The 25,856-nt window shown below is 44.2% G+C and overlaps 1 protein-coding gene across 1 annotated transcript in view; it reads right to left on the minus strand.

The window, feature by feature from the left end:
• The window catches only part of ANTXR1 (ANTXR cell adhesion molecule 1), a 235,364-nt gene that overhangs the window by 53,068 nt on the left and 156,440 nt on the right, over nt 1-25,856 (minus strand). The window contains exons 14-16 of the mRNA XM_037048197.1: nt 15,534-15,575; nt 9,003-9,098; nt 7,605-7,772 (exon numbers count right to left, since the gene is read on the minus strand). Of these exons, the coding sequence (XP_036904092.1) occupies nt 7,605-7,772; nt 9,003-9,098; nt 15,534-15,575 (306 nt within the window). The remainder of the gene's footprint in view (nt 1-7,604; nt 7,773-9,002; nt 9,099-15,533; nt 15,576-25,856) is intronic.

Genomic DNA, 25,856 nt, shown 5'->3' on the forward strand with positions numbered 1-25,856 from the left:
CGTTCTAAAATTATACAAAAAATATGCTTTTGAACATTTATCAACTATTGCTCAAGGTCTTGGGGTTAAATTTTGCCTTGCTAAGTGTAGTGTTTCTCATCTTTTTTTGGCAAAGTATTTATGAAAGCCTTGAAAAATATTTTGAAATGACTTTAGAGTGCTGTGTTCAGCATGGTTTTCTGCATTTAACCCATTTCAGTCATCAGTTACATGTTTTCCTTTAAGGTTTTTTTGAATAAGCATTTATATTTCAGTGTATAACCAGGTGGATTTCCTGAAAGAATGCCTCTTTTTCCTTTTCTTTCCCTTTTTTTGGGGGGGACTAATAGTATTTGGTTTTATAAATCAGCCCACCCACAGTATTCTGAGTGCTAGTCACTCCTTGACAAATAAGGAGCAACAAGATGCTGCTATGGAAACACGTTAATTAACTCAACAGAAATTTAAAGCCACATGCAGAGCAAAAGGGCAGAAGCCACCTAGATGTCTAACACCAGGAAAATGGGTCATAAATTATGTTTTTCTTTGTGTCAACAGGTCATAGCATAATATTTAATTACAAAATGACTGAATGCAGACTGCCAGAGTTTGTATTTTGGTTCTACCCGTCCCTAGCTCTGCAGCCTCAGACAAATTGTTTCATTGCCCTAATGCTTACTGTTCCCATCTTTAAAATGAAGATAATGATGCTGTCTATCCTATAGACTTGGTATAAGGCTCATGATTCGATATTGAAGTTAGGAGCTGGTCTCATAGAAAGCATTCATTAATGTTACCTACAATCCTGGTGAAGTCATTAAGGTAATCCGTTTTGAGCCTCTGTAGACAGATGGAAAAGAATGTAATGCAGAGCGTAAGAGCCCAACAATGTGAACTTCGTTAGCATGTAGGTCCCCATCCTGTCTCTGTGCCCATCTGGCCTTATTTCCTTTTATTCCTCAAGCCACACGTTTTCTTTTTCAGCATGGCATGGTCTGACTTCTCTGGCAGTGTTCGGTGGATCCAACACTCCATGGGAGGCCACCCATGGCATCCCGAGTGCCAAATGTCTCAGCCACCCATGTGCCTCATCTTTCTTGATTCTTCTGAGAGATCTGATGTGCTGGGCCTCTCTTTTCTGCACGCCATCCTTCCGCTTTTGTGCCCTTAGCCTCTGCCTGCTTCTCCCCTCTGCTTACAGTTGCCACAGAGGTGTGGCCTCTTCTAGTCCCACCCCCCAGGCTGAGAGCTCACTCTCAGCACTCTCATCTAGTCTCATGGGTTGAACTTCTCCTTTTCTGCTGATGCCTCACAAATTCTATCTTCAGCTTAGTGTACTCTTAAACTCTGGATCTGGGTATCCAATGACCTGCTAAATCTCAGTTGTGATGTAGATGTATCACAGGTATTGAAAACCAAACATCGCAAGTTGAGCTATCTTTCTCCCAACCTGCTCCTCCTTTTGTATACCCTGCCTTGGTTCACGGCACCACCATCCATCCAGATGGGCAAACTGGACCAGCCTCCACCACCCCCACACCTCCAAATTCCATCATGCCCCATGGATATTCTCATTGTAACAGCTCTCCAGTAGCCTCTTCCTATCCACCCCTGTGCCACCGGCTCTGTGGGTGCTGCCTTGGCCCAGGCCCTTACCTTGTCACTCACTCTAAATAGTTTCCTGTAGGTTCCCTGTCCTCTTTCCTACTCGATTAACACCAGATTTCATTGCTAGGCTAAGTGAATGCATTGCAGTTAATAAAACAAAGCAAGAAACATCTTAGCATCAGTATGAATTTGGGCAAGTTACTGAACCTCTCTGTGCCTTGGTCTCTCCATTTGTAAATGGAAGAGGCATTAGTTTCTACTTTTGAGGCTTGCTATGAGAAATAAAGAAGCGAGTGCATGGAAAGCCCTGGATCTGGGCCCGACTTGTACATGCTTCATCTAGGCGGGTACTTCATCCAGGTGAATCACTGTTGCTGGATTCTCCTGGCCAAGGTTCTAGTTATAGCCTCAGTGTTCTGAGGTCTGACTGTCCCACAAATGGACCTGAAGTCTCCACTCCATGGCATAGAAAACAGCCTGGGTAATCTACACACTCTATACCTCTTTCTACGCTTACACCAAGGATCTTTTTATGCAGGAGCCGATGTGAGCTTTAGAATAAGTATGTTCATAATTCTCTGAAGTCAAAGGGAAATGCATATCAAAGGCTCCTGGAGAGTAGATTGTTGGAATGTAGGTAGAAACCTGTCATTTCAAGACAGTAGCTAATGTGCTTATAAAAAGCATCCCTTTGGGGCCAGAAGAGCCTCACGGGCTTCTTCCAACCACCACTTAGCTCAGAATTGGGCGTCCACCATGCACAGGAAGGTGTCTGCATGGGATACATTTCAAGATCCTGGTCCTCACTCTCCACAAGAAATGCCCACCTGCTTCTGGAGTGAAAAGATTTCCCTAACCACCTGTTGATCCTGACTGGATTAGGTGACATTTAAAAATTGCTTTCTTTCATTTGAATTTGATGCATAAAAGGAGAAATTTACCAGTTCTAGATTCCTATCACACCTCAGCCTCATCCAATAACCAATAACTTCTATTCCACAAAGCCAGACAAACTGAAAGTCCTATGTAAACTCTAGCTTTTGTTTCTTCCTAGATAGTAAGATTGTGCCAGGAAGGTTTATGGCACCATCATTCAAAGCACCATGGTGCATGGTGTTTGTGGCTGGGTTTTTCTTTCCTATTTATTTATTTATTTAGGCAAGCAGCCGCTGTGTCTTCTCTTCTGGTTTGTTTGCCTTAATTAGGCAGAAGTTAGTCAGAGAATGAGAATTTTGAGGGTAGTTCAATTTAAGGGCTGTTATACACTAACACTGGAATTTTTACACCTTGAAACAGATGGTAAATATTGTGCTCCATGCTTCCCTTCAAATGAAAGAATTTAATGCATAAAGTTGCAAACTTTTCCTACACGCACATGTGTGCACACACTCACACGGTGATTTTTGTTTGCTCTTTTTTTCTTGTTGGTCTTTGTGTCTGTTCAACATCAACATTACATCTGACAACATTTAAAGCTTTGGTTATATGTATTGAGCTATCTCCAGTACAGTTTTATGACGGAAAGCTGCTTGATTATAAGGTCAGGGGGTTAAGCCAAGGACAACAGGTGGGCCTAACAGAAAATGAACAGAAGGCCGCCCACTCCCAGGCCCTGCAACAAGCCAAGGCTGGTCTGGCTCCTGCAGAGGATAGCCAGTCTGCCTGGCCTGCCAGGGCCTGGCTTTTGTCCTTCAGCTGTCATTTCTGTCATTTCCAGTCATGTGGAGGGGCTACTGGAAAAGGAGAAAAATGTTTCTCTGAAGGCTGCAAGCCTTCCAGCAAACCTGAAAACAGTCCTGGTTTTAATCTATCTGGTGGCCATATATCTGGGCATTATTTAACTTGTCTAAGATGGTCAGTCCCAATTTAATGAGAAGCACGGAGTGCTGTTAATCCAGGGGGTAAAAACCAAGCAAAGAAAAATTCAGGCTGAACAGTCATGAGCCTGGAATGAAGAAATGGTGAAGTGTGGTCAGTGCCTTAAATTAGACTGGGGGACGGCGGAGAGAAGCCCACTGTGGACTCCTTCTCTTGCTGAGTTCCCACTGGGTTTGCCTGGCAAATGCGCTCACCTGCTTCTCAAATCTATTTCATGAAATGCATGAAAAAAGGGAGTTAAATGCAATACATTGAAAGCTGTATATGATTCTGACCACTTTCACTGGGGAACCAGGAGTCTTCCCCAAAAGTTTTGCACTGGGAGGGCTGTTCTCCCTGTTCTCCCTGTTTAGGGCAGTAAGTGGACTGGGTTGTCTTCATGAGCTGCCTGCCCCCATCTGCTCTCCGTTTCTCTGTCGTCCTGGCTCTGTGCCTTAGAAGCCTGACCTCCTCATAGGGGCGGCTGTTATCTGGTTTCTCTTCAGTTTGGCCGATAGGCAACACCAGAAGGAGATGAGAGGGCAAGATTCAGGGGAGGTTGGGGTATTTATTCCTTCTACTCCCTCTTTGACTCCCTGCCTCCAACAACAGTTGCATTTTTACAAGGCAGGGTTCTGCAAACATTTTCTGTGAAGGGCCAGAGAGTAAATATTTTAGGCTTTGAAGGTCAACAGGCAAACGCAGGATGTTACATCGTGTAGGTACTTACACAGCCATTTAAAAATATGAAAACCATTCTTAGCCTGTGGACCACACAAAAACAGGTTAGACGGCTGACTCCCTCTCTAGGGCCACAGTTCCCATTGGATGGCTTCATTTCGAAGGCACTGGCTCCAGTGACACCATCTGTCTTCCCTACCCTCAGGCCTAGGGCTGCAGCAACTCCCAGTGTTGCATGCTTATCCCCCGGTGCTTCACCATCACTGTGGGTTCCCTTAGCCCTGCCCACACCTACATTAGTTTTTTTTACACCCATGCTAGTTTAACCCTTTGAGTGTGGCTTCTGTTTCCTGCCAGGATCATGGCAAATCCAGTGAGATGGTTCAGGAAAGGGAAGCAGAGTGTATGGTACTGCCTGAGGCTACATGCTTTGTCCAAGGCCTAGTGATGTCCATAGTCACTGTGGCTAGAATGAGGCTCACCTCTGAGCATGCATTGTGCTGACACTGAATTTCTGGTAGCAAGTCTGCCCTTCTTCTGGACAAACCATATACATTTTGTCTGTTGAATTCCTTTCTGTGTTTTTATTTTCAAGCCTTCTTGTTCCGCCCCTCCCCTTACCTCACTCAGCCCAGATACATGTAAGATGACCTCTCTTTGTCTGCTTTCCTTGTAGAGGTGGCAAGAAGAATGTCACTATCCTTGGACTGGGGGTACCTACCAAAGCAATGTGTGTGGGTCACAGGAGACAGTCTAACCAGCACGATGCTCAGGGAACAGTTTCATAATTACATGCTATGCTTAAGCTCTTTAACAATTGATGGTGGAGTCTCTACTCTGTGCCAGGTAGAGTGTTGTTTATTGGCAGTTCAGAGAGGAGTTAAGCATAATTGGTGCCTTCCAGGGGGTCAGATCTGGTGGAAAGAAGATTCACAAACACAGGCAATACACCAGGGCAATTGTACATCTCCTACTTAGCAGTGTGAGCTGAGCAAGCATTGGCATGGGCTGCTCCACCAGCAGGAGGGGCATTCACACTTTCCATGTCCTAACTCCTAATGAGGGAGTCCTGCTGAGGTGCTTAGCGAGTCCACCAACATCACAGGACTTTCCCACCTGGCTGTTTGGGTGAGTCCTTGAGACCCAGATTCTCAGCCACTTGGCATTAATCCCACAGTTGTGTTTGTGGACAAAGGACTGTGAAATCTAATGTGGGTCTCCTTGCTAAGACTCCTGACAAATGGATGAGGTTTGATTGTGCACTGTTTGCCAGACTTCCCACTCTCAAGAAACCTCCAGTGGAAGGCTGGCTGGACCTTCTGTGACAATTTCTTAACTGAGTTTATTAAAACCCAGATTGCTGAGATCCATCCCCAATGTTGTTGATTCAGTAGATCTAGGTTGGGACCTGAGACTGTGCATTTCTAACACTGCCAGGGGGGATGCTGATGCTGCTGGTCCAGGGGCCAGTGAGAACCAGTGATTTAACACAATGACAATGAAGGAGGCTCAAGAGCAGGGGCTGAGGAGAGAGTGGCAACGGGGGCAACAGAAGGGCGTCACTTCTGTTTAGATGGGAACAGAAGGGAACTTCTGTTTAGAGGGGAACATTTGGCGTCACTTGGGGAGTTTAGATGGGAAATTTGAAAAGGAGGCATGGGGGAGGGGAAAGGAGTTTCACTTAATGAAAATAAATGAGCAACTTGTGATCGGCAGTGTACTTGTAAAAGCTTATTAGGGGAATCTAAGTCATTAGGTTTGAGACATTAGGCCTGGGAACCTATTGTTTTAAAGCTCTCCCAGGTGCTTCTGATACTCAGCTAGCTTTGCGACCTCTGCATACTCAGGTTCCCAACAAACACTCGATGAATTGGTACTAATCCAAGTGGGTGTTGGGAACAATCTTAGATTTCTAAACCACATCCCTACTTATTCTTTCTCCATATCCCTACTTATTTCATAAACTCAGTTCTAAACCACCAGTTAATAGAAGAACAACGTGCTTTCAAGCACAGATTAGATTCTTCAAACAGAATTCATGTTCTCTCAACATCCAAGATTACAGAAATGAAAATCTGGCCATAACCAGATATGTTGTGTAAGTTTCACAATGTACAGATGGCTGCAAACGACATCACGGAAAAATCCCTTTCTTCTTCATCTCTGAGATTCTCTTTGGCTCCTTCCTGTCTGCGCACGCATGCCACTGCATGCTCCACATTAGAAAATAATTGCAAGCGAACAGCTGTTAGTCAAGCACACTACATTTTGCCCACATCTCTCCAGAGTTCAACCCATTGCCTCAGGGCTTTTATCTTGAAAAAGAATTTCACTGCTTTAAACATGGCAAACCAAAATGAAAATACATTGCAATTAGTGCAGGCATGAGCTGGCTTGGCAGGGAAGAGACAACTACCAATAAAGTTTCACTCAGCTGTGTAAGAAGATCATTTCTTTTGATTTGATAGGAGAAAGGCGGTTCTAAAATGAACAAATAACTCAGAGAATAATGAATATTATTTTTGCTGTCATTGAAAGAGGAGTAGATGATATGTTCACGTCCACGCAAAGGGCTGTTTGTGTGTGTGTTTGTGAAGACAGCTGGCTCATATATTAAGTCTCTCCCTGGATGCCTTGGAGTTGGTCCAGTTCTGTTTGGAACACAAAACTAGAGGCTGCAGACCTGAGTTGGAGTCTTGGACTCTGGATGTCGGAAGGACAAGGACTGCTTATTTCAGTTTTCTCCTACATGTAATGAGGGAGTGGGGGCAGATTCTCTCAGTCTTCTAAGCTCTGATTTTCTCATGCTCTTTGACAACTGGCATAGTGCATATGCTAATGGGAAAATCTGAAGAGCAAAGGTATTGAATGAATCACATATATTCAAAGGCATTTGTACCCCAGAGTAAGAGAAAAGAGGATTTCAGGAAGCATGAACTGCCTCTTACGGTTTAAACTTCCCCATAAGCTAAAGAGATTTTAAGGTCTAGAGCTGTGAGGGGAAGAGAGATGGTGAAGAAAAAAGGGCTTTGGCTCACAGTGAGTGAGTCCCAGACCCACACCGACGCAATCCACCACAGTGTTCTCATGCACTGGCAGGAAGGGAATGGGCTTATGTTATGGCAAGAGGACTAGCGATTAGGTGTTGAGGGGACTCCATTGTTAAGTAATGGAATTGCCTACCAATGGAATGTAGTAGAAATTTATAAAGATCCTCTGGGATCACTATCCAAATCCACTCTCATTGTACTACTTTGCTGTGATGATTTTAAAAAGCCTAGCTCTCAACCCTAAGAATGCAAAAATTGAGAAAAAGTAAGTACTTATACTTCTACGTCCATGATTTGAGAAATTTGTTCCTTTGCCATAACCTGGAGTTTGGTTTGTTATTTCATCAGGTCAAGTAGTCTGAGTCTTACTATGTAAATCAAGTGTTTTATTAGGAGTGAGGGTGGATTTTTGAGTAGAAAGAGACACACCTTGATTGGAGAGTACCACTTCCGGGGGGACGAGGGCCGACGCATGTTGTTGTTGAGGTTTCGAGGCTCAGGAAATTCGTACTCTTGCTCTGGCATCTTGACTCTTGCGTTCTTTGCCTTTTCCAACTTAGCACCTTCTTCTGTGGAGCCCTTTTCTCCCCAACGGACCTAAATTAAGCAACATACAAAAAACCAAAATGACAAAATAAAATATGATGCCCCCAGAGAATGGGGGTCACAAGCACATGTGTGATGTGTAATGCAGGTGCTCCCCAGTCCTCATCCTTTGGGCTCTGAGGGCCAGGGAAGAGGGAGGTGTGGAAAAAAGGAAAGGGGAGGGCAGAAGGAGCAGAGAGAACAAACCTGTGGATGGATATTTACGGGTGGAACTGTTTAGGCAGTGAGGAGAGCAGGTGCAAAAGTTTTGCCGGCTCAGGTGAGAACTTTGGATTTTACTCCAGTTGAGAGAAGAAACCACTGGGGAGTTTTGAGTAAATTGCTCTTATTCATGATGGGCAAGATATGGGGTACACAATTAAAAGGCTGTATCTGCCATTTCTCCATCTGATGCCTCAACACGCACATCCCCACCAGATCTCAAGTATGAGTTTTCATCAGTTTGCTTGGGTTTTCCATCATTGAGTAGGCAGCACAAGGATATGAGTGCAATAGTCCTTCTTTATCCACGGGGATGTGTTCCAAGGCGCCCAGTGGATGCCTGAAACTACGAATAGTACCAAACCCTGTATGTACTATTTTTTCCTTTATACACATACCCATGATAGTTTAATTTTATAAACCAGGTACAGTGAGATTAACAATGATAATTAATAATAAAATACAACAGTTATAGCAATAAACTATTATAAAAGTTATGTGAATGTGCTCTCTCTCTCAGAATGTGAATTTCTTTGTCCTTGTTCACAATTTCACAGCTAGAAGATTCATTCTCATGATAGATCTTAGCAGCCTCAGCATGCGATTTGTTCCCCTTAGCTTAGTAGGTAAGGAATTTTCATCTTTTCACTAAAAGGAAACATTTTATGGCTTCTCTTTGGTGTATAAGAGTGAAATAGGTTACTTGAACACCAGAACTGCAGTGCCTGGTCAGATGTCCTGATAACCAGGACGGCTACTGAGTGACTAACCGTCAGGGAGCGTAGAGAGTGTGGATATGCTGGAGAGAAGGGTGAGTCACATCCCAGGAAGGATGGAGCGGGACAGAGCACGATTGCATCATGCTACTCAAAGCAATGTGTAGCTTAAAACTTATAAATTGTTTATTTCTGGAATTTTCCATTTAATATTTTTTGGAGCTCCGTTGACCACAGGTAACTGAAACTGTGGAAAACAAAACCACAGATCAGGGGACTACTGTACATTAAGCTGTTCTCTTACCTCCATCCTTTTGATGCCTCCAACACCTCGCCCGCCATAATAAGAGGCATCTACTGTAGGCCACTTTTTCTTAGGCAGACCGTCATCATCTTCCTCCTGTAGAGAGATTGTGGACATGAAGGAAGCAAAGCGCCATTGCTGTATGTATGTGACCACTACAGCAACATGGGCAATAGTAGACGGCCTGGGTGAAATCCCAGGGCTACCGCTTACTGGGGCCTTGGGTGAGTCGTTTAACCTGTCTAAGCTTATCTGGTTCGGTTGTTTCTCAGAGCTGGCAGTTCTGGGTTTTGTCCCTTTGCATTTTGCTTTTCCAGTCATTGGATGGCATCAAATAAATGCTGGTTCTCTACTTCTCACTCCTTGTACCTGCTAATTTTAAAAGATCTGTGACTATAAAACATTACAAAATAACACAATAAAAATAAAAACCCCAAATAATAAAGTAATTCACAGTATTTTGCCTTATGATTTTCAGAAGGTTTGTGATGTCAAGCCAGGAACCTTAGGTATCTTACATTGTGGTTAAACTTTACCACTGGAGGCGGATGTGGTTGTCTGTGTGTCAATTATGAAATGTGGCTTCAAAAAGCCTGGCCCGCTGCCATTTTCCAAAGGAGATAACTGAAATTATATCATCCAAAACCAAATATAGCAGCACCAAGAACGTTTGAGACTCCAAGAATAAAGCTGCTTTTCAATAGGGAAATGAACTGGTTTGATGGGTCTCCTAATTTTTTAAATGACAGGACAACAAACATTAGAGACCATCTAATTGAGTTTTTCCAGCACCCAGAAGAGGACAGTCAGATTCAGAGAAATGAAGAGACCAATAGAGTTGAAATTCTGGTCTCCTGATGCTCTGTTCCAGGATCTTCCCCACACCTGCACCCCCCCAGCTGCCCTTCCTCTCCTCTCTTCCCTTCTTGCCCAGGCAGGACTCAATGCTGCTTCTACTTCTGGGCAGTGCCCAAGTAAGGAGGCGGGGCCAGCCTCCTGCGCAAGTGCAGGGGCTGGTGTTCCCGCTACAGGAAATGCCAAAACTTAAATCAGCTCCACATGCTCCTGATCCACCAAGCCTGACGTTTAATCCCCTGACCCCAGCTTGCCTGCCAAACTCAAATAACAGCAGCAAAAGACAACACGAAGGCCCAGGTTTGACCAACGAGAGAGTCAGAATTTCCCTGCAGTTACCATGGCTCTGTTTACACATTCTAGAGACAGGAGGGTTTTGCAACCTTTGGACAAGAGAGAAGGGAATCTTTGATGTGTCTTTGGCCAAAAATTGATGGAGTAAAGTCACAGTCCCCAGCAATTCCACTAAGAAAATCAGCAGCACCCAAAGTGAATGTCTACATCTAATTAAGTTCAAGGGCCCTTGGCAAGTTCCCCTCACATTGCCTGTCAAGGATGTAGCAGGGAGGGGAAAACCACCAATATAGAAATTCTCTATGGTTATTGGAGGACAGACTGGGTAAGCTGACTTGATTTGTGTGAGCAAAGTATAGGAATCAGAGGTTTGTGGGCAGTCGGTAGAAGACCAGCAAAAAACAGCGGAACTGAGCTACCAGGACACTGCCACGGCCCACCTGAGGGGATGGTTGTCAGAACCTCCCAGAAGTGGGGATGGCGGGGATGCTAAAGAAGAGGCTGATTAATATGCTGTCAGAAGCTATTCATCAGCTGCACTGTGTTGTAACCATATACTTTTAAACCTCCCATAAAAGTCCCAATGTGAATGGCCTTGTGCCAGTGGTGCCTTTGGGGGAGCGTAGCAGTTGGGTTTGTTAGGTGGTATCTAGCAATTGAAGAAGAGGAGGTATCACAGGAGAAGCAAGAAGGAGGAATCAGTGGTGCCTGGAGAAACCACAGAGATTAGGGAGCGGTGCTGGTTTCCCAGCAGGGGAAGTTAATGTTTACATCTTAAAGGATGTGGTAGCCCCAGACGTCCAGTTGGTTGATGTTCGGGTCACACAAGTGGCAGCACATTACTCAGATGGTAGAAGCCCATTCTGACCTGCTTGTCCTCGGTCATAGTCCTGCTCTAGAAAGAAACAGCTGTAGACTAGGAAGTCTGATACACACATTCGGTTAGCCCCAGACTGGGTTAGTCCTGTGCTGTCTCACTCAGACACTGAACTTTTCCACCTTTCCAATCATCTCAGGTTTTTAAACAGCTCCCTGCATCCACATTCACAGCTCTGTATGCTTGTAACACTGGTCCTCTACTTCTTCTACCCATCTTTTAAGATGTGGCTCGAATGTAACCTATTCTGTGAAGATCTCCCTGACACCTCAGAGAATTCAATGCTCCCTTCTTGTGTTCCTTACAGCTTCTTGTAGTGACCTTCCCTCACTCGACATATATCTAACTTTTAGTTAGTGATTAGGCAAAACAGTGAGTAGAAGGGTGAGATCTCTGATCCCAGGGCTGCTTTACTCCTCCATATAGACTGTGCCCTGGACAACACCACAGACTTGATGCGAACAGCTCCCCCTGGAGTTGTGCATGCAGTGTCCCTCTTAGATTCAGTCTACAGGTTCTTCAATGTTCCTGCTTCTCTGATATCCCAGCTTGCAAAGAGCTCTCATCCCCCATCCACTGTAGGTGCCAGAGGGACTGTCGATGGAAAGGAGAATGTAACTGAAACAGAATCGTGCCCGAGGAAATAGTTTTAAATCAGCCTTTGAATTCATTTAAAATTCCATTGAACTGGAATGCATCTTAAATCCTTAGGATAAACCCTGATTGCCCACCCTTCATCATTTACACAGGAAACAGTCCGAGCCCCCTGCTTGCCAGCATAGTGCTGTATTTTGAGAAAAATAAAGGGGGTGCAGCTGTCAACAAGATCATTTACATTTGTGGAGAAGTAAGTTTTGTGAGGGTGATGTCATGAAACAAGTAAAGGACGAAGGCCACAGAACTCCCAGGCTCAGGAGATTCTGAAGGGCTGAACCTAGAGTAGAACTGGCTGTCCATCTCATTGGAAGTCTCTGGGATGAGCCAGGGAAATGGCCCTCAGAGTTAGTCTTGGAGATTAATTCCTAGGAGTGAACTGAAAGATCCAGCAACACTTCCGTGTGTAAATACAAAAATTCCAAATGACCCAACTTGCATAATGTGCCATGGAACCATCATAACTGTTCACATGTCCACAATGACTAAGGGTGTGCAAGAATTTTGTGGCATTTTAAAAAAATATATTTATTTATTTATCTCTAGAGGGGAAGGAGAGAGGGAGAGAAACATCAATGTATGGTTGCCTTTCGTGTGTCCCCTGCTGGGAGTTGGCCTGCAGGGAACTGGCCTGCAACCCAGGCATGTGCCCTGACTGGGAATCGAACCGCGATCCTCTGGTTCCCAGGCCCGCGCTCAATCCACTGAACTATACCAGCCAGGGCTGGCATTCTTTAATAAAGGATAGTGTATGTTTTAAAGAAGCAATGCTTCTTTTTTTAACTATTAAAATATTGAGTGCTGAATTCGGGCCTGTTCTAGACTTCTGTTTGGGGTGCACATGTGTGTGTGAGTGTGCCCTGGTGTGCAGACTGATGTCAACTGGTGGTAGCCTGACCCTTCTCCCCTCCAGAGTGGGAGGCTACTGTGCTCGTCTGTGTAGATATAGCTATAAGGGTTGCCAGGGCTGCTGCTTGGTCCTAGTGGAATACTTTTTCCACCACTCAGTAATCTCCATAAAAAATTCTTGCCTCAAAGAAATTGTTAGGATCAATGAGCATGATAATAAACCTGGAAATAAGTTCATCATTCAAAGGCAGGTGCTTACTGCTCACCAGGTACCCATCCAGTGTCAGTGCTTTCAGTACACACCCCTCTCCCTCCCAAACAGAGTCAGAAGATCCATGGAAAGTGATTCACTTAGATCTACACCATCAGCTGAAGCGCCCATTGTTAGATTCTCCCATAAACTGACAATTATTTGGAATAACTAGAGACTTAGTGAGAAATCTTCCTTCTGCTGCCAATCGGGGAAGAGATGCCCCTCTGAGTTGTTAAAATTGAGCATCCTTGCTTTTGTTGAGATCTGAACTTTCAAGTAATTTTTCTTTGTGTTTTTTTTTATATAAAAGTATCACTGTGGGTTGCATGGAATCTCAAAAAATCTTAACTTTTTATATTTTGCATGTTGATATTCCTGCTAAAGAAGACCACTGTGAGCACATTTTAAAATTGTGCGCACTCTTGAAGTTTAGTTATTTAAATAGTAGAAATTCTTCCCTTGGGATACAAAGCTAATAGATCTAATGAAAGTTGGGATAACTGCTATTTAAGTTGTTCACGTATATGGGTGACAGAGTGTTTGACTTCAGATATTAATTCAGTGTTAGGCAACATGGTAAGCTCTTTGGGGTTATATTAAAGATTAATTAGATATAGATTTTGATCTTTAAGTAGCTAGTGGTCTTAAACTTCGATGCATAAGGAGGAAGAGTCAATTAAAAAAAACACCACCTGGGAGTGCAGAGAAGAGAAAAATGAGAAGTTAGTTCTGATGGAAGGAATTTTACAGTGTGGCTTGTAGCACATGAGCTGTGCTTGAAAAACCAGTGGGATCTGAACAAAATTGGAGTGAAGAAGGTTGTCTGGATTCAGACCGTGATTTTTCAGGGCATTGTATAATTCATACAATATAACTTTATACTATAAAATACTCTGTATGGGCTAAGTTATATTATCTGTTTCTGTGAGATTTCTTTATTTTTTTCTGCCAAAACACATTAGGAAGGAGATTAGGGCTGCTTCACTTCCAGGGCCAAGGGACTCGCAGGGCCAAGGCACATGCTAAAGCAATCAGCACCGCCTGCAGCCCGCCCAGTTCGGAAGCTGGTTTAGGTCTAACACAACCCTTTACACCTCAAGTATCCTGAGGCTGTCACTCTGTTTCAGAAACCAGGTCTGCCTTCTTCAGGTGAAACTTTTATAAGAATATTAGATGAAACTGGAAAAATTCACCTACTTCTTGCTTTCAGCTATTTTTTCTTGCTATTTTTCTGGTTTGAGCTTTTCCCCCTCCTCTCCCACATTGCGTTGTTGAGTATAATAGTTCATTCTACATATGCTTATGTGTGTGTGGAGCCTTATTCTAGATGCTGGGGTCTGGGCTGAACCATACCCCACCGTCTTGCACCTAAGTCCCTTGGCACATTTTGGCCACAGAAGCTGCCACATCACCTTCCGAAGGCAAATGCAGAGCCAGCACCAGAAGAAAGGGCAAGGACTCCTCTGATTGAACATAATGAGGGAAGAGAACCCTCCCTTTAGGGCAAACAGACCAACCTCATCAAGAGAGTTTCTTGACCTATTTTTCTTTTGGAAGGATAAGAGACAGCTGCACAGGACAGGAACACAGCCAAAATGGAGCCAGTGGAACTGCCCGTGGTTCTTTCCTCTGAAGGACTAGGAAGAGGCTTTCATCGAGGTAAAGAGGGTTTTTTCCCTCCCTCCTCTGTGCACAGAATGTAATTTCCTTCCCTGATTTCTGGGCAGAAGGTTAGCATTCCAACAAAATGTGCTTTAATTGATGGCAGCTATTAAATCCCTTGGCTTCCATGCACATGGTTGGGGATATAAGAGCCACATGGAATTCAAAATTTAATCATTATTCTTTTTGTATGTAGGAAACTTGACAAAGGTATTGCGAAGAGGAATGGCGAGGGGGTGGTACTTGGTTTGCACACAACAGACTTTAGGGATTAAGAAGAAGGAACTAGAAACCTCATCAATACAGCTTTTGGCCCCGGTCGGTTTTCAGTCCTGTACCCTGGCTCTAAACTGGCGAGTGTGTTGCATCCAGGAAGGCCAGCTCCCCCAGGACCGATCAGAGGACCAGGAAAGCCACTGGTCAGGCACTCCTGCCCCTGGGTGCTCCTTCTCACCATCAGCCTTTAATGCTTCTATTCCACTGCAGGCAAACTGCTTACTGGCCAATTTATGGTGCAGTCTAGGATATTTTTCTTCCTTTAAATGATGAGAATTTGAGAGCAAGGACAGGATATTAGCATATCCACTTCCAATATATTTTCATTACTGCCTGGCAAATGTTTAGGTACCATTGTTTTAAATTAAAGATCAATGGCAGACTTCAGCAGGCTGTTCCCAGAACCACCGATTTCCCCTGGTCTACACACATAAAGCAAAAGCCTCTGCAGGGAGAAGGGATCCCCAAAGTGTCTCTTTTAGAGGGAAAATCAGTACCCTGAACTGTATTTAAATACAGTTCAAATAACTGTATTTATAAAAAAACTTTATGTTTGCATCTCAAATTTTATCTTTGCAAAGAGAAAACCTTCCAAAGCCATCTGTCTGTGACTGCCAATGTAGTTCAGTTCCGGTTCGTCTTTGGTTAGGAAAGAGCCAAAGACCAGCCTCTTTACTGCTCCAATGCACTGGGAGCCTGGGCCTGACTTAGCTCTGCTTTGCAGGGGCCTGAGACTCAGGCCAGCCCACGCAGCTCTCCGCCCCACTCCACCACCCTGTCCACGAGGCGACACCCAGCTCTGGTCACTCACCTCACTCTCCTCAGCAGGGGGTGGAGGGATCTCTTTGATAATCTGCAAAGAGAAAAAAGAACAAGTCAGTGGAAATCTCCAGCCATCTGCTTTCCAGAAGGCCTGGTCTCAACAGGTGCCTTGGTACTGTGCCACAAATACTATAGGGTACAAGCAGAGGATCCCATTCTGTGTCTGTGGTAGTTTTGTGTAAAGAAAAAAATGTTTCACAGGTAACAGTTTCATCTCCTATCACAGGTAGCTATCTTGCAAATTTAGTCACTTATTTAATAATTCATCCAGTCACTCATGCATGAAATCATTCAACTATCCATCCAAACAGCTGTATATTTAATGAACAATTGTACATGACAGAGGTTAAGATGGTGCAGCAAAGATGAGTCAGGTATGGACCACACTCAAGCTGTTGGTAGTTCTGTTAATTGTCACTGGGCCCAAGTGGACACCATCAATGGAGGGTGTAGGACGTGATGGTCAGGCAGACCGATTTCCAACAGTGGGCAGAAAGAAGGGGTAGCCAGGGGTTTTTTCAGGGCCCTAAACTTTAAGGAGTCAAAGATTTACATAACAACATTGGAAGACTACATTCTGCAATCGTGGACACTCTGGACAGGCAACAGTTGGGAGCCAGCCCCCTCCAGCCAATGAGAAGATGAGTGACACATGGGAGAAGGGCAGGGAGGAAGGACAGCTCAGTGGCAGTGAGCAGCCTCTCCTTACTGTCGGCCCCACCTTGCACTCCACGTTCATAAAGGAAAGCCCTTGTAGTTAGTAAGATTTAGTCATTTACAAGGCAGTTTGGCCATTATCAACTGTGATCCTACCGTGTCCTTTGTTGGCTCCTTCCTCTCACCCCAAGCTTATTATTGGAATTTTGGATCACCTACACACAGTCCTTTTCCTTAGGGGGGATTCTGGTAAATACAAAGTTCATTCAGCATCTTTTCACGTCTTAGCATCAGGGCTGGTGTGGACAATTTGTGGACGGGTGCTTGGGCACTGCCCACAGGACCAGTTTCTTAATCTTCTAGTTGGAGAGCTCTCCTGGCGGCAGGGCAGACTGCAGCAAGCTCTTCCGTACTAGGCACATATCTCCTCTGACTTAACGATTATTCTGGGATCTCACTGGGCTCTGATTCCCCTTCTTATCATCCATCTGCATGTCATCTGTTTCCATTATCTGTAATGTCATCTCTGTACTTAGAGATGGGCTACTGACTTGAGGCACTTTTAACACCAACCAGGGGATTGAGACTCCAGTCATTTAAAGAACAGTATTCAATTAATAAGGAGGCAGAGGCTAAGACCTTTAGGAGCTGTAAACTATCATTTCATCTGCCTCTCTTCCCAGCCATTCTGGGAAACTGGCTGAAGGTCTTCAGAAAGCTTGAAAGCTTGATTTTGCTTACCCACTCATCACTGGCTATGAATGCTTTATAGCAACCTCTGGGGAGGGCCATTACTGCCCAATGCTGATTTCCCATCATACCAGAGGCAGTGATGATTTAAAAACAGGAAATGCCTGGGAAAGGGAGGGAGAGATGAGGGACTGGGGACAATGATCTAGAATGTGTCTCGTCTCTTTGGGCGTGGTTAGGGAGGTGGGTGAGGGGGAGCAGGATGTTTGGGAACAGATGGATGATGACAAAGGTGCCGTGGGCAGTGTGCAGTGTCAGGACCTTGGTATGTGGAGGTTCAGTGCAGAGCAGCCAAGCTTTTGTCTTCACAGGGCTACCAGCTTCCGCCCTCACTGCATGGCAGCAGCACAGGGGAGTTGCCAAAGGAACCCCAGACTTGCCTTCTTCTTACTGTGAGGATTTGATGAGTCCTTGAACCTTCCTGAGTCCCACTGTCCTCATCTGTTAAATGGGAACAATAACACTAACTTTGCAGAATTGAGTCACAATAAGCAATAACGTTTGGGAAACATCCAGTATACAGTGGGTGTCCAATTGACGGTGCATACAATTACTATTATTCTCTTTCCCTTTCTTGTAGTCTCTGTGCCTTGTCTTTATTACATCTTTACTAAAGGTTTCAATTAAACCCCTGTATATACTAAATAATTATGTACAGTCATTTCCAGATGGAGCAGAGCTTCATCTATGAAGGCCAGAGCTTCATCAATGAATGAGACAGGAGGCTGGTGTTCACAGACAGTGGCCAGGAGATATGGGGGGTCAGAAGAAGTATGTTTCAGCACATATGTGTAGGCACATGACATCAGCAAGGAGAAGCAGCACCAAGTGCCTGACCAACTCACATGTGGGTTGCCATTCAAGGTACCTTACTGGGTATTTATTGAATCCTCACCCAGCAATGCCTGAAGGGGAAACCAAAAGACAATGCCAAAACACACAACTTAGAATTAATCAAAGGTGGACTAATTTATAATCCAGACTTAATGATGATACTTTGTAAAGTGGGCATCTTAACTTCTGGAAAAATGCCACCATGTTCAGGTATATAGAATTTAGGCGCTTCCAATCTGGTCTCACTGGTGGCTGTCTGGCTACATTCAGCAGGAATGAGGAAAGTCTCTCTAATGCTTCAAGCCCTCCCTCTCCCGTCATCAGTCTTCCACTGGGAGCAAAGAGCAACTCGCCCATAGGATATCAGGAGAGTGTTTCAAAGTGTGATCTAGACAGGCTAAGTTGAAGTCATGAGATGATTGTTCCAAGCCCTGAAGCTGGATGGGCTGTCTGCAAGTGAAACAAATCCTCCTGCCAAGACCAGCACATGGGCCACCCAAAGAAGTGACCTAGGCACAGGGATGTGTCAGCCCTCTCCACTTAAGCCCCTCACCTCTCCTCCCCCACCCGGGGAGGGCCAGAGCCCACATTGCCTGGAAGAGCAGGTGGGTAGCAGCCTGCATTACTTTTGAACCCACAGCACCACTGCAGCTTTGCTGGGTGCAGAGTGGCTTGTGGCTATTCTAATGCCAACTGCCCCCACCCTCACAGGCCTGCAGATGTGGCCCCACCACCTGTCCTCCTCACTTCTCTCCACTTTCGCCTTCACTTCTGCACTTCAGTCTCTGGGTCACCTTCTTGTTCTTTCCATGTGCCCTGCTGTTTCTCACCTGTAGTGTTTTCTGCCTAAATGCTTGCTATCTCTTTCTGCTTTATCTGCACATCTGTACATACCTCATTAACATGAATTTACTTGGTAGATTACCAGTAAATACACCTCCCCTGGGAAGTCTCCTGAGACCTCACAGAACAGGCAATGTCCCATTTACTGGGTCTTAGGTAACCCAGTGATTTTTATAGCACTTTTTATTGTAATTAAAAGAGTAATTGCATAATTCTTTGCTTCCAGCTACTGTGTCTAGAAAGCATTTCCAACAAGAACACAAACCAGAGTCACTGAGCACTACCAAGCTTAGGCCTAGCCTGGCCTGGCCCATTCCTTTCTTAGAAGGTTCCTGGAGCTTCCTCTTGGTTGTGGGTGGGTTCATCAGCTCCTTCCTCATTAGATGGAACAAATAAAACATGGGTAAGCTTGAAGAAATCCTTAATAAAATATTTAAAAGGAAAATTCCTCAACAAATATTTATAAGCACAATATGGTAGAACTGCATGGCAGTTCTGGGGATAAATCTGGCAACATTTTTCATATTTCTCTTTTCTCTTTTCGAGGCCAGCATTACTTCTTCACTTAGTGTCATTTTTAGGGTAGATATTTTGGATGCATAGAAAGTAACTGTTTGCCTCCTTGTAGTAACTGCTCTGGAGTCCCTTTGGCACTGATGGTTGGACTAGTGAGAAAAAAGGGGGTAAGAAAAATGAGGTGGAATATGGAAATTTTATTAGCGTCTCATTGCTACGTGAGAATTTCTTGAAACTGTCTCTGCTACGAGTTGAAAGATCTGTCTCCTCTTCCCAGCTTTCAGTGATTTTAGCTCTGATTTTATCCATTTTTGTTTAAGGAGACATGAGATAGGGCCATATTGGATAAAGACTATTATATGGGCAAAGGAAAGAAAGCCAGAAAAAAAATCAGGTAGAATCTTATTAAATTGAAATCTTACTGGCAACTGTAAGTCAAAACAAAATCAACTTTTTAGGTACAGTTCTTAGTCTGGTTGTTGAAAATGGTAAGGACGGAAGATGTGCAGATATAGTTAGCATAGCATGAATGCGGGAGAAAGATTACATGTGCCCAGGTCCTGTTTGACAACTGGGGAGTTTCCTCTGGTTTTACCAGTCAAGTTCAACTATTTAGGTATCCATAAAGCTCTTTCTTAAAATTTATTTTTACAAAATGTTAAGGTGAAATAAAGCACGCGGTGAGTTTATTTTGCTTGTTTCTTGATCGCCGGTAGTATCCCAGTTCAGCTTCTGGTTTGCGCGTCTGGATCCTTGTCACTTGGTTTGCTCTTGCCAACTCTGCTGCTATGGTCCTTGCAGTGGGATGCAGAGTGCAGTCTCCCCAGTTTGTAACACCGGTCCCTCTCCCTCCTCCCAGGTGTAGCCACACTGGCTCACTAGACATTCCATTTACAGTCGTGAGTCACAGCAACATGCTGCATGAGGGACTGGCAGACACTGGGCCTGGCTATTTCCCCTGCTCCATCTCCATCATCACAACTTCACGTTTCTCCTCTTATCTTTCCCATCTCTTCACTCTGTGGCAGCTGTTGAATGTAGGCTAAGCTGTAGGAGCTCGTTTTGGGCAGATGCTCATCTTATGGTATGAGAAGTGTAACAAAACAGAGGACTTCTTCTGGAGGTTCTTCCTTCTTAAATTGTATTCAGTGTCTGTGCCATTTTTACCTGAGCTGGGGAAGGGGCATCTCCTATGAACTCCTCCATGCCAAAGGTGTAATTCTCTTGCAGCAAGGGTACTTTGCAACACAGCCAATTCTATTGTCCAGGCAAAGTCCAAGAGATCAGCTTAAGATAACCATTCTATACAAAGTAAGGCACTTGCCTACTAATTTGAATTAGTTCCATAGTTTTAAACTTTATAGAATATCAGAGTTGCGTGGAGAGATTTTTAAAACACAGATTTCTGGTCTGCATTCCTGAGTTTCTCATTAGTAGGTCTGGAGAGGGCTTTTTGCATTTCTAACAAGATCCTAAATAACACTCACCCTGCCTGTCCATGGACCACACTTGGTCAGCTATGAACTCGCTGACTTCTAACAATGCTATGCCACAATTACATATGTGGGGACATGTTTTGCTTCAAGTCAGGTGCTCCTAGGAGTCCCCTGTGATGGGTTGCCTATGGATGATTAGAAACACCAGCTTTGATAATGTTTCAGTCTAAACATTATGGTGTCCCTGCTCTATGGTCAGGAACTATGGGGTCTACTGCTCATGGGCCCCATGCTGGGAAGGCAGAACTATCTCAGCAATGTTTGCAGGCATTCCCTTGCTTGCAAGTATTTGTGCCGTCTGTGCACAGAGCTGGCCTGGATTTCACATCCAGCCCTGAAACAGTCCCAAGTGGATGGTGCCCAGGCAGTTAGGGACTCAGATCTCATCTTTCACTGTCGGTACCACTGGCAGTTAACCCACTGAACTCCATTTGCATCTCTTTCTGCTGCACCGGACTCTGAGCCTCTAGAGAACCCCATTAGCATCATGGGGACCTCATTAGGGTCATGGGTGGACTCAAGGTTAGTCACGGTACTTGGTTGACATGTAATGTCAACCTACTAATGAGAAACTCAGGAATGCAGACTGTTCTATCCCCTGACCCCCACCTCCGAGAAAATTCACTTGCCCTGTGGTTCAAGAATCCATTTTCCAGCTTTGTGTTCTACACTAAATTTCCAAAAGTGCTTCCTGAAAATTTGAAAGCAACACAAACAATCTCTTTTGTTCACATAATATGTTACCTTGTTCACCTGTGGTGAATAAACAGGGTAATAAAATCACTACATTGTGAAATCCTATTAGCTCAAAATATGATTTTTTAATGAGGTAAAGGAACAAATAATATGTACACTTCAGTTTTTTGGTTGTGATAAAATTTACATAATGTAACATAAACCATTTTAAAGTGTGGGGTGTTTTTGATCCCCTTTGGTGATATATTTGGTGCCACTGAGTAATCCCAGGTGAGTGTGAAGATGCTGCCCAGCCATCAGTAGTGACCTGGAGGGTTATATGGACCCCATACACACCTTGTCTGCTTTCTCACTTTTGCTTACCCTTGTGCAGTGCAACTGTATGAGGGGGGACCCCCCAAAACCGCATTTATTTATAAAGAAATGTGTACTTATTTTTACATGTTTAAACTTCGGTCACCTTCAAAGTCCTCTCCATTTGATGCAATACACAATCTATTGAGACCTTTTTTCCACTGCTCAAAACAGTTTTTTTAACTCTTTGATTTTGATGCCTTTTAGTGCTTCTGCTGTTGTTTGTTTCACCTCATCCACATCAGCAAAATGTTTCTTTTGCCAAACTTTCTCTTCCAGGGAAACAAAAAAAGTTGCTTGGGGTGAGATCAGGTGAACAGGGAGGGTGGGGCACAGGGTTGATGCTGGTTAAAAACTGGTCCTGTGGTCAGGAACTGCTGAACACTCAGTGTAGCTGGGTGCACTCGTAAATCACCCTTCATGAAATGGGCAAACAAGGCCAGTTTTCAAAAAAAAAAAAATCTCAGAAGCCTAACACAGCCTCTTACAACAACGTCAGCTGGTACACTGATACAGTTGGGTTCCTAGAACACTTGCCCACAGGGGAAGCCTGTACTACCAGGGGCCTGCCCTCCAGGAGATAATTTCAGGTTTTTGATTTCTTCTTGTATGTTGCCCACCTGAGCTGTGTACTTTTCTTCACAAAAGCATTTAATACAGCATCCTCAACACAAATGTGTCTCCTGGTTATAGGATCCAGAGACCAAATGAAGGAGGAAAGCCTTACGCTCGTGGAGGAGACGCCTGTGAAGTAGTGAGAGAAATGGAAGTAAAGGAACCTACGTTGGGCTTCATCAGAGATCACAGCGAAGAGCCAAAAGAAAGGTCAGTGATCTTGTGGCGCTACCATCTGCTCTAAAGGGGACCAAAACCAGGTATGATGGGCTAGAGAACAGGCCACACTGCTGACAACAGCAGAATGGTACTTCCAAGGCATTTGGTCCTATTTGGAACCACACAAATAGCTTTTTTTTGTTATGAAAAGAGAAACTTGGCAAAACAACAAAAGCTGGATTTCTATTTTAGGCCAGGGCAGAGGAATAACAAGACGATGAGTCAGAGTCTTCACCTCCGTTGTCGTGACACTTAGATCTAAGAATGCCCTTCCTTCCGGCGTGTCTCCGTAACTCAGAGCCATGGCACTACATCACATGCATGCCCACCAGGAAACTTCATGTGTTTATTCTTTACAAATCAAGGGAAAGTGTGTTGTTTTATAAGTTTGCACAGTTTTGAATGTTCTGTTCTGAACCTCTTTCCCTTATTAGTCTGGCTATTTTTTTCATGGACCTGAAATTCCATATGCAGTGATATTTTTAGGAGCAGCCTAAAATATTTTTGTTTTATAGGAGAAATTATGGTATTTAGAGAAGTTCTGGTGTCTCTGCTACTTAACAACTGTTGTTGTCTTTGGAGACAGAAAAGGAGACACCATTAGCTGGGCCTGGCTTCCTCATCTGACTGTTGGTCTTCTGCACTTTCCATACATAGCAAAACCCCACGGAGTCTGAGTAATAATATTCCTTGGGTTTTTGGTAATTTTGGATCATGAGCTCATGTGTAGTTTGCATTTACCTCTGGGAATCTTATGAGGACTGGGTTGAGGGACAAAGTCGCCAGAGAGGATTCAAGTTTCCTTCTGCAGATTCCTAAGCACTTCCAGACTGTGACCTTCTCAGCTTGTAATTTACAGAACCCCAAGTGGTATATAGTTGAACTCTAAAACCGAGAGGTTGTGGTTCTGAATTCTTAAGGACACACACACACACCCCCCCCAAACTCACAGCCCATCTTTTCACATTCAGGGTCCCAGTTTTAGGTAGAAGACTCAATTCCAACCCCCAAACATTTTTGACCCTGGTAAGACTATTAGACTAAATGCCTAGGTTATTAAGATCAGAAAAATCTCTCCCTAGGATCACCATTGCTTTAAGGTCGGCTAACCATCTGATTTCCAGATCTGTCTCTATTTTGGCCTTGGAAATGTCCCCTATATTCTTGTGACCCTGACTATGCATTTAAAACAACTTTTATTATATTTTTTCCAGGAGTTTTTGTTTTTGTTTTGTTATGCAACCCACTGTATCACAGGTTAAGAGTAATTGATTTTTCACAAATGATGACCTCTTGCGTGGTCAGAGGGGTTAGCTCAAGATATTTGGAGCTTTTGATTTAAAACACTGCACGTCCTGGGACTTCTCAGCTGGTCTCTTAACACTAACTGCTCTGCTGCCATCCTGGTCTCATAGGTTCTGTGGGAGGAAGGGCCATCAGAACAGAACTGTGTACAGACGGAAGGCTGGTTGAGATCTCAAAAACCATCTAACGAGAGCTTTTATGTCTCAGATAGAAGGGGCTGCTTGTTCTCATGCTTTTATATTCTAGACTTCCATTCTGATTCCTAGTCCTTATAATAAATATACTTCTAATTAAAATCAAGAAACCAAGAGAAAAGGGGCAACTGGATGTGGAAAACGCATCCAGCATGAGATGCTAGCTGATGACAGATAAACGAATCTTACTACTATACAAATTGTATAAATATAATAGAAACTTCATGGCTTATTAGAGTGGGTTAATGTTGGCCAAGTACTGCCTGAATCCAGTGATCTGACAATGTGGAAGTTTATCAAAGGTTAATGCCGAGGGTGTTGATCTAGAATGTAGCACAAGAAATTTTCAAAGAAATAAGCTCACTGGCTTTGTTTATTTGTTTGTTTTTGTTTTTGGCATTTGGAGCTCAAACTTTAACTAATTTTTGGCCTCCCATCTCATCTTCCTTAAGCCTGGGACTATTTAAAAGCCCAAATTCACCAGTAACTAATGTGAGGGCAATGGCAGAAATGTCCACATTAATTGATAAAGCCTAAGTGATTTACATGGTAATCTATTTTTTGTGACTGTGTTTCAATAAAACTTTATTTACAAAAACAAGTAGTAGGTCAGATTTGGCCCAAGGGCCACAGTTAACCAAACCCCCAATATAACTCTATGAAGCAAGTAATACCATTCCACTTAATAGAGGAGGAAATGGAGAACTAATAGCACAAAACTGGTAAGTGCAGGTCTGAAATTCAAGTCCAAACACAGTAACTTGAAAGGATAGATACGCATGTTCTCCACTAGATGATAGGTCAGAGTCACTGTAAAACTCTGAGACAGTGAAAAAAATCAATGGATTCAGATTCCCTGAGGCTTGGAGGAGGGGTGTCTGGTCTTCCTGGGTCACAGGCAGAGTGGTGCCGGCACCGGCAGTGCCCGTGGGATCGAGCAGGGCACCCAGGGTCTGGGGTGTGTTGGTCACAGTCACAGCATGGTCAAGCTGTTGGCAATGACACAGCCTTCAAGGAGGGCAAGAAAGAGGCTGCGCCTCAGAACTGAGGAATCAGCTGCTTCAACATTTTCTAGGGTTATGGTTTTTAAACCGTTTTTGGTGGAATACTAGTATCTTTCAGATGTTAGCATGTCAATGTGTGGGGCCAGGGATAGGCCACCAGGGAAGGGTTCCAGGGTCCAAACAAGTTGAGAGATTCACAATGCAAATTACCCCCCTGAAGGCTTTGAGACGTTCTGCAGTGGAGACTGAGTTTAACAGTGTCTTCCAAACATTGTCTAAATACCACTTGCTCGGGAGTCTACCTGTTCACATCTTGTAGCTACTTCTGTTCTTTGGATGCAGTCTGTAAATGCTGCCCCCCGATTACTTGCATCATATAATCCTCCTGTGTCTTGATATGTCACTGGGTTTGAGAACCACAGGCCAGGGAAATCTTGAAGGGGGAGAGTAGACTCACAGAAGGTAAAAATATAAAGGAGCAACCTTAGAGACATTATGATCCCAATAGTCTAAGTTTTCACATGAGAAAATTAGGGTTAAGAGGATCCACCTTTAACTGATAGAGGAGGAACTCAGCGGGAACCCATTTGTCTTTGATGTTAGTCGCCCCTTTCGGGTTCACCCAGCAGCCATGAGGATGTGGTGGGTGGGTCAGAAGGCATGCTGTGAGGCCAGTGGGCAGGAGGGAGGGAAGCCACAGGGCAAGGTGAGAGTGACAGCAGGCTGGGTGTGTGGGGCGTGCACTGCAGACTCCAGTGGGCAGGGCAGGCCATGGCAGAGCTCTGGGTGTTAGGTTGGAAAAATAATCTCGTAAGCTGCAGAGTGGGGA

This window comes from Sturnira hondurensis, unplaced genomic scaffold, assembly GCF_014824575.4.
Source record: "Sturnira hondurensis isolate 20B ecotype Veracruz unplaced genomic scaffold, ASM1482457v3 Scaffold0006413, whole genome shotgun sequence".
NCBI classification, from domain to species: domain Eukaryota; kingdom Metazoa; phylum Chordata; class Mammalia; order Chiroptera; family Phyllostomidae; genus Sturnira; species Sturnira hondurensis.